Source organism: Xiphophorus hellerii, chromosome 2 (genome assembly GCF_003331165.1).
Source record: "Xiphophorus hellerii strain 12219 chromosome 2, Xiphophorus_hellerii-4.1, whole genome shotgun sequence".
Lineage (NCBI taxonomy): Eukaryota > Metazoa > Chordata > Actinopteri > Cyprinodontiformes > Poeciliidae > Xiphophorus > Xiphophorus hellerii.
The window spans coordinates 6110730-6129068 of NC_045673.1; the positions used below are offsets into that span (position 1 = coordinate 6110730).

At 37.6% G+C, this 18339-nt stretch overlaps 1 protein-coding gene across 1 annotated transcript in view; it reads left to right on the forward strand.

Annotated features, from left to right (window-relative positions):
• The window catches only part of tspan18b (tetraspanin 18b), a 66432-nt gene extending 56122 nt beyond the window's left edge, over positions 1-10310 (forward strand). Inside the window, exons 4-9 of the mRNA XM_032546680.1 lie at positions 2439-2633; positions 2886-2960; positions 6828-6926; positions 7134-7310; positions 7976-8059; positions 10008-10310. Of these exons, the coding sequence (XP_032402571.1) occupies positions 2439-2633; positions 2886-2960; positions 6828-6926; positions 7134-7310; positions 7976-8059; positions 10008-10055 (678 nt within the window). The 3' untranslated portion in view covers positions 10056-10310. The remainder of the gene's footprint in view (positions 1-2438; positions 2634-2885; positions 2961-6827; positions 6927-7133; positions 7311-7975; positions 8060-10007) is intronic.
• The last annotated feature ends 8029 nt before the right edge of the window (positions 10311-18339 follow it).

Below are 18339 nucleotides of genomic sequence, written 5' to 3' on the forward strand. Positions count from 1 at the left end.
ATTTTCGTGTGCTGACGCACATCTGAGGCTCACTGTGCCATATGGAGCTGGTGACTGACACCTGAGTTTATCAGACTTGATAAGACAATCAGGGGTAATCCCGTTAGCCGCGTGGGGGTGGGGGGAGTCAGAGTGGGGAAGGTTTGTGTCTTTTCCTGCTTTATTAGGCGCATCCAAACCATTTAGAGACTCCACTCACATGTGATTGTTCAAGGCTGGGCTGATGATGCAGCCAGTAGAGCAGAGAAGGGGGATGTTTTCTGTTTCTTTTTTTTATTTTGCTTTATGTATTTTTTTTACCTCCAAAGCTTTGAAAATGACTCCCAGTTTTCATTAATTCCCCAGTATATTTGAGCTAAGCAAGGTTATTTTAGTTAACTAAATCCAACAGAATTACAAAAACTGAAATCGAGGAAACATATTTTGTTAATTTAAATAAATAATGGGAAGAAACTATAACTACCTGGAACTATATGATGCGTTTATCTGATGTGAAGTCAATCAATCAATCAATCAATTAAGTTTATTTGTGTAGCACGTTTCATCGACCAGGCAGTTCAAAGTGCTTTACATCATAAAAAGTAATGGAAGAACAATTGAAATGTTACATTTTGTCTGGTGACATTATTACACAATGTGAAATTTTATTATTATTTTTTTCTCAATCAAGCAGTTTAAATTATGATGCTCCATAATCCTCCTGTCACAAAATGGCGACAGCAGAAGTTGTTATAAAACGCCAGAGTCAGTTGGTCGTTCAACAATAATTAATTTTTTTTTTTTAAATGGTTTTCTTCTGATGAGCATTACCCAATCACATAATCTCAAAACAATACTTTTATCTTTTTAATTCTGCACCAAAACTTTACCAAAATATGATCTACTACTATAACCAATCAAAACTAAACTGAAACTAAACGTTCAGTTAATGATGGCTAATAAAAACTAATTTAACTCAACTGAATTCGACAAACAAAAAATTAAATGAAACTAAACTGTAATGGAAAAACTGTTATAACAGCCAGGTTTCATAAAACGCTGCAGGAAGGAGAGGATTGCAGGAGAAATGCTGGAGGCTCTGATCTTTCCTCACCTCAGAATCTACTTTTCTTAATCACATGAGGGGTTAGCCTGTGGTGGAGGTGGATGGGGTTTTGGAGAGACGGAGGATGGTGGAGGATGGGAGCTTTAGCAGGTTGGGGGGGGTTTGAAGCAGGGCTGATATCTCTACACTCCCCCCTCTAAGCCATAGTGACTGGAGAAACTAAACCTTTGCTCTTTCACCCTGAACTCTTATTTAGCCCTGGAAGACATTTATATTACTGAGCTGTAAGTCAGTGACTCAGTTCAATCTGCTGGGTTTCCTTACATAGAAAGTTTATAACTACTCTGAATGACTAACTGTACTGCTGAGAACTGGTGCAAAATAAATAAAATGAACTGGGTTTTTTACCGCTCTACAATGGCTGCTGGAAAAGAAAAGTATTTTGTCGTTGAGTTTCTATTCAGAAACAACTCACTACATTCTTGCTGGTTGTTCAGGAGGCTCCACTTCTGCTTTTCAAAGATGTATGGCCGTATAAATGTTCTCCCGTTTGCATTTTTACATGAAAGTCTAAACGTTGAGTTAGGATTTCAAAGTGACAAGACGGCCTGAAGCAGCTCGTTCTGGCAGACGATAGGCAGAACTGGGCAGACTGAAATCTTATCAAAGAAGAATTTGTGCAAAAAATGTAATGAACCAGTTTTATTTTGGGCCAAATCAAAAATCTGAATGTTGTTGAAGGGCCGGTAGTGCCAGAATGTATCGATAAAATCCCATTAATTTGCTAAAATATCAGTAAATAGCTGTTTCATCATTCATTAAGTGTTTCTTAAAATAAAATAATATTGAACATCTTTTGACACTGATCAGTCCAGCCAGGATTTTTATTGTTTTTGTGTTTTTTTTTCTTTTATTATCATTATTATTTGTGTTTTTTGCCATCAAAAACACAAATAAAATTGTGGTGCTAATTTTGAAATATTTGTAAGGAATTTTTACGATATTTACGCTAATATGTGATGTTAAATGTGACTTTTTATTACTCACCATATCGATCACAGACTGTAATTTGACATGAAGTAAGGCATAAGCAGTAGATACTTCAACCCAAAGTTTTTGACCAATTTTGAGAAAAAATGTCAATAAAATCAGCAAAACCTTTGTGGATTTGTGAAAAACTTCTTGATGTAATTTTTTAAAGGGCCACATAAAAACTACGGTGTACCCGATTTGGCCCCCGCACCCTGAGTTTGACACCTATGCCATAGACCTATCCTAATTTGTTCAATGAAGCATAATAGATCACCTTTGACCTCACTAACCAGCCCATGGCTAATATTTTGTTTGAATTTTAGTTTTTTAATGAAGTGACCTCTTTTCTCGTCTCCTGCAGCTGGGCGGCTCGTTCCTCCTGGGCGTGGGCGTGTGGGTTCTGGTGGACCCAACTGGGTTCAGGGAAATTGTAGCGGCCAACCCTTTGCTGTTCACCGGCGTCTACATCATCCTGGGGATGGGAGGCATGCTGTTCCTGCTGGGCTTCCTGGGCTGCTGCGGAGCCATTCGGGAGAACAAGTGTCTGCTTCTCTTCGTGAGTTCACGCAAACATGTGCAACTCCGGTCTTTTTGGGGGGGGTGGTTCCAATTTTTGGAGTTTGAAACAACCAAAAGCGAAACCATCTGTGTGCTTTGGTACATCGTGATGTTTTAACGATGACTTCAGAGGGCACAGACGGCGTGTAATTTGTTTTTTTTTTACAAGAACCTGGAGTGCAGTTTTCCTGACTCACCTAGCTTGTAATTTTCACACTATCTGGTTTTGTGTTGTTTAACTTTATTGCAGTTCTTCATGCTCATCCTGCTCATCTTCCTGGCAGAGCTGGCCGCTGCCATCCTCGCCTTCATATTCCGGGAACACGTAAGTCGCTTTAGGGAACTTATTATCTTCAATCACGAGTCCAAACGAGCTTGAAGTCGAAGCTCTTCTCACTTCTTTTTGACTTTGAAGCATTTCTGCATTCAGGAAATACATCAGTGATTACTCAGGGAGAGAGATCGCAGTTTCAATCCCTGGACTCCTTTTTCTTCTCTAAACCAGGGATATTTTGTTACCTTTGATGCTTAGTCCATCGGCTCTATGGGACAAAGCAGAGTAGCGATTTGTCGAATAACTCACTTTCCTCCATTAAATGTTTTTTGGTTCCCAGCTGATGTTGCACCAGCTTGCATCATTTTTACTTCTTTATTAGACTCCTCACATCTTTCTTAGGGAGGATTTTCACAGCTGTGGCTTCCTCACTGATGTTAGGCCTCGTTCAAACAAATGTTGTCAAAAGAAGAAGTATTCATCGTCCTACACTGAAAAAAGAAATTAGTTGAATCAACTTAAATTAATTGCTTCAATTGGTAACAAGTAATTCAATTAAGTTGATTCTATTAGATTTTTTTCAGTGTACAGGATCTTTGAAAATAACATGTTAAAACATACATTTAAAATAATTTTAATTCTAGCTGTATTTTAAGTATTTTAGTTTTTTAGTTTGGAAGAACGTAAAAATTTGAGTTGACTTTCTGTAGAATTAAGTCAAAAGAGATTTGAATTATTTATTAGGAAAAAATTAATAATTTGAGTAAGAGTGACTTAAATTTGTCATATTAAACACACTTAATGAATTAAGTTATAAAAACATAATAAATTAAGTTGGTCAGACAGGATATGAAACTCATTGACCTCAATTGTTTCAAGTAAAGTCAAAGTAAAAAGTTCCTTTAAGTTAAAGAAGTTGCCATCACTAAACCAAATGAATTAAGTGAGATTAATGTAAATAAGACCATAAACTGAAATACACTTTGAATTCAGTCATGTCATTTCAGTGTTACCTGGGAAATGTAACCTTTAATTTCACTCTGTGACAAAAAGAAAATCCTGTGTTAGGAAATAACAGTTTTTAACTAAATTACCAGTTAGTGCCGCTGGTGTCAGCAGCCGCGCCGCCAACAGGAGAGCATTTAATCTTCTGCTGTACCAACTGACAGAGAGACAAATCTATGATTATACATCTACATTTCTCTAATTATCCTGGTGTGTTGTTCTTTCAGCTCAACCTGCAGGTTTTAAATGAATGAAGGACTGTTACTGTGTACTGCAATAGATTTTAATTTTAAAATCTGGTATATGAAAGAGTTCATTCTGACGTCCTGTCCAACAAGATTCAGGAGCTTTTAGAAGAAAACCAGACAGACCTGCAGGTCCTCCACTTTAGTTAACAGGATCTGCATTTCTATTAACAATAAAATGGAATTACAAAAATAAATTTGTTAAATGGAACCATTCCGATTTAAGAAAAACTTACCTGATTAAAGTTTTTGCGCTAAGTTGATTCGGCTTTTCAACTTTATCAAAATCAGTGTGTTTCACAAAACTGTTTTTGATCACAAGAGTCGAGATCATCGACCCGATGTTAAAATATCGGCAGAAAAAAATGACAGGAGCACTGTAAAACATTTGAGCCACATTTAGTTGTGTCTACTATCTTCTACTCTTTAAGTCAAATAAATGTATCCAGTTTTAGATTTTGAACCTAAATGTGAGTTTGTGAAAGATAAACTTACAGCAGTAAGTTGTGTTAACTTTTTATTAATTTAGTCAAACCTCCAAGAGTTGAATAAACTAGAGGTTTTAGGTTAGCACTTAAAAAACTGAAAGAAGAAAAAGACAGGAGTGGGAACTATTTCCCAGAATGCTTAGCGGCATGTTTTTGTCTCCTGAGATGGAAGTGCGTTACATTGATCTGACTCTTGTGTTTTATTAAGGCAAATGTTCATTTTAATGCAATTCTCAGTTAGCAAAGCTTGAGGATAATGTCCTGTTCACACTAAATGTTTCTGAGCTGAATTCATTGGGATGTTTAATAAAATTCATTATCAGATCAGAAATTTTGTTCCTGCAGTTTGAAACAAGAATGTAAATTATTCTAAAGTAAAATAAGTATTTATTTTAATTTGATATTGTGAGTAAAATAATACAGAAATGTGGCTCTTTAACTCGGTGAGGGCAGATTTTATTTCTTGCATATTGTGAAATAATTATTTGGATTGCAAAATAGTTTTTCTTACATTAGCAGAATAACAACAAATTTTTACGCCCATCTGTAATGAAAATGCAGCTGCTGCTGGAAACGAGGAGTTTCTCACATATTCCTGCTGTTTTTAATTCCAGCCTCACCTGGTTATTTTTTGGTTCAAAGAGCCTTAATCCTCTTCCTTTCTCAAACTTTTCAATCATAAAGTTGTGAAGCTCCTACCAACAATTCACAGATCCCAGAGTGGAGACAGAAATTTCCTGCACAGCTGTGAAACCTTTAGAAACGATGCTGGCAGTTTGGGGGGAACAGGAGGTTTGGTGCAGCATTAATGTCAGCTCTACACATAAATCTGTGATGGATGTCTCCCTGTCAACATCTAAAAAAACCAACTAAATAAAATTCTTCAAATTTGAATTATAAATCTTTAGTTTTCTTGATGAAATTACTTCTGAGTCTTTTTTTGGTTTGAAATTCTGCTGCTGGCTGGTCACACAAATCAAGCGTCATAACTACCCCACTCCGGCGGAGTAGTCAGCTTTTGCTGAACGTAATCAGCTGTGACATGGCATGTCAGGGCTGTAACAGAGGTGGGCTGATTTTTACCCCCGGCAGAACAACACACACAGAGACAGAAAAAGAAAAGAGTGCTTCATCTTGTGTTGACGTGTTGGTGAAAGGCACAAAGTTCCTGTTTGGTTTGCTTTAATCAAAATGTGGATCATTTTCCCAGAAGGTCAGGTTTGTTTTTGGAGGTCTGAATCGAACTCTGATGCCGACCAAAAAATTTAACTCTGGTTCCCCTACAAATCTAAGGCTACGTTCACACTGCAGCCTGAAGCGACCCAATTCTGATTTTTTTGTTTTGTCAAGTCAGATTTTTTTTTTTTGCCGTGGTCGTTCACATTTCCAGATATACCTCTATACGACTTGTATGCGATCTCCACTACAAACGACCTGAAAGTGTCCCGCATGCGCAGTAGGGGGCGCAATAACGTCACACAGAGAGCGTGCTCTGTGTTTTGCCAACCGCCATAAAGAAGAAGAAGAAGAAAAAGAAGTGCTCAGGGTTTGCAAAAGTAAACATGGATGCTAATGGTGGAGCGTAGCTTATGATTTTAAAGGTTTTATCCAACCAGAGCCAACACTTTAACAACTTAATCCTCATAACAATTTGTCATTGTTGTTGTTTTTCTTCCCGCTTGGGCGTGTCAGGACACAGAATAGTGACGTTGGTCGAGTATCGATTGTCCACTTCCTGCCTTTGTAGTGTTCTCTGGTTCTCCAAGCGGCCAGGTTGGATGAACGCGTTCAGACTCACATTTGAAAAGATCAGATACTTATGATGAAGGAAGTTGAGCTCAGTGTCTTCTTCAGAGATTTTTGTGTTGTTTCCTTCAGTGGTTCTTGTTACAGCGCCCCCACAGGCCAGGAGGGGAACAGGTTTTTTAAAGGGTTTAGTTTGTTTGATTCAGTGCTGTGTGAAAGCAAACCGCACCAGCTGAAAATTTAACAAATGTTCCAGTTTTGGTCCCCAGTTGGTAGTTTTTCCAGACAATCAAAGTGAAAACACTCAAAGTCACAGCAGCATGTAATAAACTCAGAATGGAGTTTATTGAGCTCATGTTGACTCATCATGCGTTCTTGCTTCAGGCTTCATCTTTAGTGGCGTTGATTAACCTCTGCTCTTACTGCTTATTTAGCTGACCAGAGAGTACTTCACCAAGGAGCTGAAGAGTCATTATCAGGGCTACAACAACAGCGACGTCTTCACCTCCACATGGAACGCCATCATGATCACAGTGAGCAACACTCATCAGCATTTCTCCCACCTGACACTCTGCTGACAGTCCATGGAAACACAGACTCAGAGCTAGCCGGCTATTTTAAAGACGAACCCTTTATATTTAGGTCAATATTTCTGCTCGGTCGGCGCCCACACACAGCCGACCGCAGGTCACTGCACAAATAGGCGCTCGGCAAATGCAACTTCTTCTTCTCCCTTTCAGTTTGACTGCTGTGGAGTGAACAGCCCAGAGGATTTTAAGGACAGCCTGTTCAGGCTCAACAACCAGAATCACATGGTGCCAGAAGCCTGCTGCCAGCGCATTCTGCAGAGCGAAGAGAGGGTCTACTCCGGCCAGGAGCAGTGCCTATCAGGCAATATGATGTTCCGCAACAACAAGGTAACTTTTGGCACCGCTTTTCCCCCCTCAACCTCATTCTAGACCTCCTCCAGGCCTAATTAGAGCATAAAACAGTAGATAAATGCACTCGGGGACTGCCTGACTCTGCCATGTCTTATTAGTGCTGTTCTGTCTGGGTGTCACGGTGGGTCATGTGCAGCACGCAGATGGCAGCTTTCAGATGAGCCTGTGCATACATGCTTAAATTGGAGGGTTTTGTGGAGGATATATCCGCCCAAAAATAAAGCCTGGTAAGAATATAAGAATAAAGCGTGCTGAGAATTAAAAATATGTGAGAATTCACTCCTAAATCTGGTATTTCATGTGTGCAAGAGCGAGCTTTGCGTGTAGTTACAGTGATAACAGGTATAGGGAGGTTTTAAACAGCAGCCTTTTCCCTCCACCTGTTGGTTTCCATGCCATCATGATAAAGAGATGTTCAGAGTGTGTGTGTGTGTGTGTGTGTGTTCGACTCGTTCTGCTTATTCACACAAAGAGCCCTCATTAAAAGGCTGCAGGCCCCGCTTCCCACTCGTTCAGCAAGGCCTTTGTTCCGATCCTCGCTCTATTGAAGCCGTGATGTCGCCTTAACTATCTCTGTAATTGTGCAAATTTATAGCCTGTTGATTCACTGCGGAGCATGTCGTCCACATGTGTGTCCTTAGGGCTGCTACTCTGCCGTAGTCGACTACTTCGAGCTGTACATCTACGTCGCCGGAGCGCTGGCTATTGTGGTGTTAACCATCGAGGTAGGAGGGACTTTTGAAATGTTTTCCTGCTGCCCAAATGATCAGGATGTCTATTTGTGAACGACATCACTGTGCTTTTAAATTTAAGACACCTAGCCTGTCAAGAGAACGATCTGGCTGTGGAAAGAGCGCCATCTTGTGGTGATGTTCAGTATCACAGGAAGACGTACCACTGGACAAATCAAAGAGCCCACTGCACTGAACCCCACTGAAAACCTCCTGGTTATTCCACCAAATATTGATTCCTGAACTCTTCCTGAGTTAAAACATTAATATTGTTGTTTCTAAATGAATATAAACTTGTTTTCTTTTCATGAAAGCACTGCATCTTTTTTGTTATTTTGAACATTTCTCATTTTCTGCTAATAAATACCAAATTTTTGCTTGGAATGTCAGAGACATGTTGTCAGTAGTTCATAGAGTAAAACAATATTCATTTTTACTCAAACATAAACCTATAAAAAGAAGTAAAATTTGAGAAACTGGTCATTTAAAGTGGCCTCTTCATTTTTTCCAGAGCTGTATTTTAAAGATGATAATCATTTTTCAAAATTCAAAAATACTTTATTGATCCCAAAGGAAAATCAAATCCTACCATAGCGACCCTGTTTGTTTGTATCACAACAAAATGGAAAAGTATAAAAAATATTGACAAAATCAGTCCAACTGCACATCATCCAAAACAAGAAGCAACAGTTATCCAAGAAAAAAAAACTGTTTTCCCCCAAAAGAGGGAAGAAATAAAAGTTTGAAAAAGAGGAAAACTCTCAATTAAAGTGTTAAAAGTATAAAACTAAGTTTGATTACAGTCGGGTTTGAATCTGTCATGCAGCATCATAAGATGGAAAATGTCTCTTGACATCAATTTTAGCACAGATTGATGCTTGAAGTTACGTGTGGACTTTGACTGGACCATTCTAATATGTGACTAACCATCAATAATGTGTATAAAAAGCAGAAACCCAAACATTGTACTCAAGTAAGAGTAGCACTACTTCAAGTAAAGGTAAAAAATAGACGCTCAAGAAATTACTGAAGAAAAAAAGTATTTGGTAAAAAGTCAACCAAGTTCTGAGTAACTGATCAAATTATCATCATTTAATGTTTAAAAATTACACAGAAAAACCAAAATATAAAGTTTCTGGACATTTTGGTATTTTAAGGACAAAAATGACAATAATTCATACAAGTAACAAAAAATAACAAACAAAAGAATATTTTTCCAAACCAGTTTCTTTCAATAAAAAAATCTTATGAAACTTTAACAGAGATTGCAGGTGTTTGGTGAGTTTTTGGTTAAAACAAATGTTTTTCATTCAGTGGGGAGAAAATCCAGAAATTTTACTCAAGTAAGAGTAAAAAGTACAGCGTAGTAATAAACTAATAAAAGTCCATTTTTTCAAAAAGGTTGCTAAAGTAAATGTAACTACTTATTTCTGTTTTTTGTGTTTATGTATATTAAGCTCTGATGTTTTGGTTATAGAGTAAATTTGTATTTGCTGGTACATTGATGTATATGTAGGTTTATGTAAGTTTATATTCTTATATCTGTGCACATATGCAGAACTTATATGAAGACTTAGGGACATAAAATTTCATGTTATTAATGTTTTTTTGCAATTAGTTAAATTTACTAGATATGTGATTTTTATAAACAGTTGGTGTCATTATTTTTATTTAGGGGCTGAATACAATGCATGTCACCCTATACAAGTTTTTTTTTTCACAATATGTGCTACTTGGAGTTGTTTTAAAGTCGCCTCTTCATAACTTTGGACAAAAATCTTTTTTCTGTCAAAGTAGCAATGAAGACCAAAGACAAAAAAAACCTCTACAAATATGTTCCAGAAGGAATATTGAGATTTGATTACTGATAAATTGAATTAATCTGGGTTATTTTGGTTGAAATAATGGCATCTTGTGACTGTTTGCTTTGTTTTCCTTCCAGCTCTTCGCCATGGTCTTTGCCATGTGTCTCTTCCGGGGAATCCAGTAGAAGTGCTTCATTTGCAAATCACTTTTTTTTTTAAACTAAAAGGGAATTCAGGAGAAAACAACAAAACGGACATTTGTAAATTTGTGGATCTCCTTTTTTTTAATTGTCCAATTGGTTTAAAAAACAACAACAAGAAGAAAAAAGGCAAACTCTCGTACTTCACAGCTGGACTTTTGAGGTACTGGGTGATTAAAAAAAAAAAAAAAGAAAACCAGACACGGAAACCGCTGAGAAAGTTTAAAAATCAAAGATAAACAAAAAATGATTTGTGCATAAAGTGGAAGCAGTAATTAGTGGACCAGGTCTAGCACAGACTGGGTGTAAAGCCTGAGCAGAAGGCACTGCACTGACTTTTGGATGAAGAATATTTATATAGAGTTATGTTGGCTCAACTGTAAAAACCGTGTTTCATGTACACTCTGAATGGCAACCTGTCCCCGTTTTCTTACTGTAAGCAGCCTCCTTCCTCCACATGCCCTTTTTTACTGCCACTTCTCAAATACTGTATCATGTCGGCTCGTAATTATTGACCCTTTCCACGTGACGTCACGCTCTCCAGAACTCCGCCCACTCCGCCATGACGGACGTCAAAACAACCAATTCGCTCCTTTAAAGCCAGTCTAAAAACAGACATCTGTAATCTAATATATCGCTTTTATTTAGTTGATTTCAATTTAAAAAATGGTCACAGGATGCTGCGCGGTCGGCTGCACAAACAGAGGATAGAAACCAAACTTACTTTTTTATTATATAACTTTTAATGAGGAAAATACGGCAGCAGCCGTTAATCATAATGACTTGCAGCCCTCGTCGGTGTAACCGCGGATTTGCAGCGAACAATTTTACAAGGCAAGAACGTTGATATACTTTGAGTAAATGTGATTAGAAAGATACTTGGAGAAGGTTCGGTCTAACCACTAGTAACCATGGAAACAGTGCCGCGCCGCCATGTAGCCTAGCATGTATGGAAAAAAACTGGTTAGCATTTCATCTTTCGTACGTTTTTAATGCTCCGGTGTAAAGGAGAAACGCCGTTTATGACAAAGTGATTTAAATCATGTGGTGTGAATTCAGACAAAGTGGTAATTAGATCAACACGTCAGGAAGGATGGATGCGGTACGGGTCGGTCTCTAAGCTAGCTGTTTCCAACTCTTGTAAATATCGCCGTCTATGAGCCCCAACCAGGTGTGTTACGTTCAGACAAATTAGCTCAACGCTAACAAATAGAAACCATGAATAAACTGGCTAAAACAATTTCAGTCGCTCTGTTCAAGACTCCCGTCCCTCACGTCCGACGTCCGTCATGGCGCCTTGAAGTGACGCAGTTGCAAAGGGTCATATTGACTGTGTGTGTGTGTGTGTGTGTGTGCTGGATGTTTGTGAGCATGTGATTTTCTCCATAATTCCTCCCAAGCCAACAACTCTTTTTTTCTGTTTGTATGGTGACTGTTATTTGCATTAGAAATGTGCTTTTAGGTGGTGACATGTATGTGTATGAATTTGTATTAGATTGTTGAAAAGTCTGTGACATAAATGGCATTTTAAATGACTGGTTTTGTTCGTCTCTTGTTCAGTTTGCACAATCCCACAGCTAAACGACCTACTTTTAAGAAAATGATTAATTTATTGCCTCTTCAGCTTAGATGTTTTGTTATCCATCATTAATACAAAAAGGTAAAAATTAGATTTTTTTCTCTCAAACTTAATAGTAAAATCTATTTTCACGCCAGTGTGGAGTGAAGGAGACATTTCTCAAACATGACAGTTATATTATTTTTCCCTGCATGGATGATTTGCCCGTTTTCCTCATCAAGTAATTCCTCTCAGGCTCTCTGGTGACATCTGAGGGACTGAAACACAAATGATGGGCCGTGATATTTGTTAATGGGCCAAATAATAGAAAAATCCCAGCACTGTGCTCAATTTGCTCTTGGGTTCACTGTAACAAAATTAATTTAACTTTGATTATCTTAGTGGTTTGATTCGCTCCTTTTCTTCGTGTGAGAAAAGCGGGAAGATAACGGCAACAAAACGAAGAAGTAATTTCAAAAACCCTGTGGAAATCAAACCAATAGAGCAAATTCAGAACAATATGGAATAGCAGCAAAAACTTTTAGATTCTGCAAACATTAATTTATTTCAGTATTTCTCAAATGTTCTTAAAGGGCCGGTTTTGCTAGAAAGTACTGAAAACCTGATAAGGAAATGGTTAGAACCGTCTCTGCATTTGATAAGTTCTTAAAATTAAACCATATTTAAGTTTTTCAATCCATTCAGGATGTCTTTTTTTTTGTAATTTTGCCATAAATTGCAAATATATTTGCAAGGAAGTTAGCAATATTTGCAATTTGTTGATTTTGCCACATAAAAAGCAACGGCGGGCCAGATGTGTCCCCCGGGCTTTGTGTTTAACGTGTATTTTAAAAGGTCACTTTTGATATTTTGCCAATATTTTGGCTTTATTTTGACTAACACTAACTGTAGATGCCTCAAAGTGGAATCGTAGTGATATAATTTAGATATTTTTGAAATAGCTGTTGCTTTAAAACGTCCTGCCTCAGATGAATGTGATGCACTTTAGTCGTTTTGTTTTTTCGCTGCATCTTAAATTTATTTATGAAATATGTTACTTTGCTGCCCATCTGAGGTGTTTTTATCCATCTTATTTTATCCACCTCTGTGAAAAACAAATATGTTCGTTATTGTAAGCGTTTCCGTCTAGGAGGATGGATGTCAGTTATGCACAAATCTGGAGTCCATGGAGAGGAAATCAAGAAGAAAACTAATGCTGAAAGGAGTCAAATTTGTAGTTCGCAGCTAAACATCTAGGGGGCGCAGCGGAGAAGATTCTCTGATCAGAAGAGACCAAAATGTCACTTTTTGTCTTTAGTGGTGAGAAACCAACACTTTGCATCGTCATCACATCATTTTCACAGTAAATCTAGAAATGCTGCATCATGATGTGGAGAAGTTTTTCCTTCAGCAGGAAGGAAGGAAGGAAGGAAGGAAGGATCCATGATTTCAAAATCAACTTAGTTTAAAAATCATGGTTCAGTTTTATTTTACCTAATCATTCACTACTTTCTTAGTCACAATTAAACATATTAAATATTTTGGTTTTAATTTATTAAATATGCACATGTTCAAAATGAAATAAAAAATCCCCTGTTTTTTTGGGAGGGAAGGACCCTTAGCTTAAAGCACGGGTGTCAAACTGAAGGCTCGCGGGCCAAATCTGGCCCACCGTAGATTTTTATGTGGCCCTCTAGACTTTTTCACAAATCTGCAAAATTCACACAATCAAGAAATTTCCTCATTTTTTCTGATTTTACTGCAAATTTTTCTCAAAATTTGTGAAAAACTTTGAGTTTAAGTGTCTGCTGCCTCAACCTTGCTAGATGCCAAGTTACAGTCTGTGATCGATACGGCGATGAATAAAAAGTCACATTTAACATCACACATTAACGCAAATATTATAAAAATTTCTTCCAAATATTTCTAAGTTAGTGCCACAAAATATGTGATTTTGATGGCAAAAAAACAAAAACAATCAAAATCCTGGATGGAAAAGATGTTCTATAAGAAACATTTATTAAATGCTGAAACAAACAGCTATTTATTGATAATTTATGAATTTAATGGGTTTTATGGATACATTCTGGCACAACCGGCCCTTTAACAACATACAGATTTTTGATATGACCGAAAATGAAGATGAGTTTGACATCCCAGGTTGTAGATTTAAATTAATTTCTGCCTGGGATCTAAATAGCACCAGCAGCCACAAATGATTGTTGGAATGAAACATTTTGTACTTAAATTTTGTCTTTCAACAAAAATATCCAAGCAAGATGAAGCGAGTTACTAAGTTATGCTTCCTCTCTTTGTTCGGAAAACATTCGCACTTATTTTTTAGATTATGATTATGAATGCCTCAGAAAACCTAAAATTGATTCAGCCTGAGTTTGTATTTTCCACAACTGGGCCAAACTGGGAAGAATGGTAAACATACATCAGCAAACTTAAGTGTTGCACAAAAGATGTTCATTAGTTGTTGTTGTTTTTTTTAATCCAAACAAAAGGAAAAACATTAATTTGCAAATAGATGCCACTTCTTATGAGGTGTTACATTCTTCACGGTTCCAACTTAATTTGTTTCAATAATACTCTATTAAAGGTTATGCAGTGTACTTTTATTGCATCTGTTATTACATGAACAGGTTTGTGTTCGGGCCTTTTGATCAGCCCCGTGACGGGAGAAAGAAAGTGCGAGAAAAGTCGACACAGCAAAACATGTGATCACAATTTTCTTAACGAGCCTTTCCAGAAACTCTCCTCCGTTCTGCTGTGGATCCTTGTTGCGGTCAAAGTGAAGTGAACAATGTGGCAGCTGACTTCTTTTTTTTAGTTTTTCCTGCCTCATTACCATATACTGGAGCTCATTAGAGTAACTCTGAACAAGAAGGAGCCGAGCAGCTTTGTTTCTGGTGCTCTGTACACACACAGCAACGGAGAAATGGCAATAAACGGAGGTGTTGGCTGAGATGCTGCTCTACGGAGGATGCAGTAGATCCATGAGATCCCAGGTTCATGAGAAATCACCTCACAAAGATACTACTGTTCTCAAATTAAAGAGATTTTATTCTGCCTTTTTTGTATTACTTCTGTGTTTGCATTTTGAATAAACTGCATTGTACTTCTTTCCCAATATAGTAGCAATTAAATTTAAATGGAAGATGTATTTCATTTCACTTCCACAAGAGGGCGGTAGCATCCCAGTCTTCAGTCTTAACCTGATTTTAGTGTCAACGTGCAACAGGAAGAGATTTTTTTTTTACCAGAAATCGGACATTTATCTAAGCAGTACAAAGTAGAAAAGTTTCCATCATTACAGTCTTTATAAAATATGAGTTGTTAATATAGAAACGTTACCTTTAAACCACATAGACAGGATTCCCTGTGCAACCCTGCAAGAAGTAAAAAGCATGTATTTTCCTTTTTTGAGTAGGTAGTTTCAAAATTGTAATGAAAAATAAAAATAATTTTACTAAAATGGTCTGAAGTAACAGAACAAGAACAATCAGTAATGCAGAAGAATGTTGGAAGGGAGGAGATGATGTTACGTTTGGTGAAGTTCTCTCAAATTTGAGTCCAGTGAAGATTATTTGGTGAATTGTACAGTGACATGACAGACAGCAACTGCAAGGAATTAAAAGTGCTCTGCCATTATTTCAGTCTGCCCATAATTCACCAGAGCTCAATGGTCTCTTGTTAAAAACTCTCAGCATTTTAATTTCTGCTCCAGTTCTGACCAGCATTATTAATGTGATGTCCATTAGCACTTTAATGTCTTCTTGTACAGTACTTGCTTCGTACAGAGGGTCTGCTGAGAAACCATTTCTAGCGCCAGTTCAACGCTATGAAACTTACCGGAAATTGCCAGCGCTGTACACTGCAAAAACACAAAGTCTTACCAAGTATTTGTCCAGTTTCTAGTACAAATATATTAAAACATTTGAAATAAGACAAAGTAACTTTTCAGAAAGAAACAGAAGCTTGCTGTAAGTCAATAATTCCTTAATAATGATGAAAACTGGTAGATTATTTCACTTATAAGACTGTTTCTGAACTTAGGTTTTCTCACGCTAACATTGATATTCCTCTCTCCTACCTGGATCACATGACTAAATATGCAAATTAGACGGTGACGTCATGTAGCAACATTCAGGAGAGCTGAGGAGTTGGCAGCAGTGGGATTGTCTGGAAAGAGTTGTTACAGATTTCACATAATCTGTGGCCATCATCAGATGTTTTGCACTAATGCTAAACACATGAAAATAATTTTTAAAAAAGTAAAATAAGTTTTCTTACCTGATGAATCTTTGCCCTGTTTACAGCTAAGGACAGGCTTCCACACAGTCCCTCATATCTGGTTCTGAAATCAAATCATTATGCAAACACACCCTTGTGGGTTGAATTTGACAGTTACATCATAAAACGGCTGAATAAAAAAAAAAACCCCACCAAAAACACAAAACATCTGTAATTCAAAGTCTGGTAAATATCAACCTGACCAAAATAATAAGCCTGTCAAATGTTACTTTTACTCAATAACTGATAGAAAAACAAATTACGGTCATTTTCTTTGAGCAGTTGAATTAATTTGACAGTTTATTGTATAAAACTCCTTTCAGCAAGTATTTCATTATTTATGTCACAGTAACAGTTGCAGCCAAGACAAACAGTTGAAAACTTTGTAGATTACCTTTAAACTGACAGAAAAATCATTAGTAAAAGATGAACAAGCCCCCGTATGTTATGACTTATCTGGTTTGTGATTGTTGTCTTTTAGGATGTACCAAAGTTTTTATTTTTATTTATTGAGAACATATTAAAGCCAAGCAAAGTTGTTCCTTTTTGTGATCAAAGTTCTTTTTTTTTTTTTTTGTGCTGTTTTGCATTTTCATGCAGTTGAACTAATGTTTCTTACCTCATAAAAATTCCTACCGGGAAAAAAGGAAGGAGTAGTGATGGATGGCGAAGATGTGAGACTCGTGGGGGTTCCGTGTTGAGTTTGTTTTAGGCCTCTGTTTGGAGAGGAGACTTTCATTGCTTAATGATTTATGAGTGGTCAGCCTCCCAGGGGAATCAGAGTGAGTTCTTTTTCCTGCTTTTAATAACCCTCCGTCTATCCGTCTAACATAAAACCTAGGCTTCTCCTTTGTGTTATGTTTTTCCAGCATGAAAGGTGTTAGGTCCGGTAGGGAGCCGTAGCGCACAGAGAAGCTCTCTGTATGATCCACCCCCAGCAGAGGCAGATTTACATCAAAACTACGAACATACGAGAATCTAAAGTAAGCTTTAAAAGATTTCCGCATACTGTAAATAAGGCTGCGTTCACACTGCAGCCCGAAGTGAGCCAATTCTGACATTTTTCTCTTAATGCGACCTGTATCGGATCTTTTCATGACAGTCTGAACAGTCAGATTTTTTTTTTGAATGGGACCCAGACCGCTTGGATGTCCGATACGTATCTGATCTTTGTGTGACCTGAATCTGAACGTCCAGGTCGGGTTCATCCCACCTGAACGTCGTTGATACCGACAAACGTCACTATTCTGCACTCTGACTCGCAGAAGCAAGAAAAACAACAACCATGGTGGACTATAGTGAGGATTAAGTTGTTAATATGCTGGCTCCGGTTGGATAACAACTTTAAAATCATAAGCTATGCTCCAACGTTAGCATCTACTTTTACTTCCGCAAACACTGAGCGCGCGCTCTGTGGCGTTATTGCGCCCTCTACTGCGCATGCGTGACACTTTCTGGTCGTTTGCAGTTTACGCTGGAGAGGTCACATACAGGTCGCACATATTTGGAAATGTGAACGACCACGACAAAAAAAAATCCGATTTGGCAAAAAATCTGGATTGGCTCAGTTCGGGCGGCAGTGTGAATGTAGCCTTATTCATACCCTGCTTGCATAGGTCCGATTTATCTTTATTAAAATAAACAAATGGTAAATAGCAAGGCAGAAATTCATAAACAGACTGAAACTGACACTGACATTCATAGAAAAACTAAAAACTCCTAAAGAACTAGATGAAGACCTTCTTAAAAATATTGCAAGAAAGTCTGACTGACTCATTCCAGAAAACATCTGTGCAGTTTTAAATCCAATCAGAGTATAAATACTGCAGTGAATAAACTAAGTTGGATCAGAACATGCCGTAATTGCAGGTATTACAGCTTTTATCATGTGACCATGGATATTTGCCTATAAAGGAAGATAAACCCACCTACTCTCCATTCGGACATTGTTCCTTTCATATCCCATCTCTGATGGTCTCTCATTGTCATTCTGCCGTCTGGTGTCGTAATTGTTGCCCTGCTTTCCGTTCTGCCACGTCAAATGACTGAATTTGCTCATTAGTGTGTAACAGGTGGCATCAATGAGTCTCAGAAGTCGTTCAGGTGGGTCTCAACCAGATATTTTATTTTTTTATTCTGGGGGAAGAAGGGAAAACAAATTAACAACCTCCTCAACTCCTTCTCCCTGCACTCCGACTCCACAGCAGCGCAGAACAACGCTCTCAGCTAACATTTTATTTTTTTTCTCAGACTTAACAAAAGTTAACAAAAAAACTGAAATCTTCTCACAAAAATCGTAAACTAAAAACAAGAGGAGAAAAACGCCACCTGGTGGCCACAACAACACAATACAGTGGGACAGAGTTAAATAAACAGAGATAAAAAGTATAAATTAAAAATAAAAACACATAC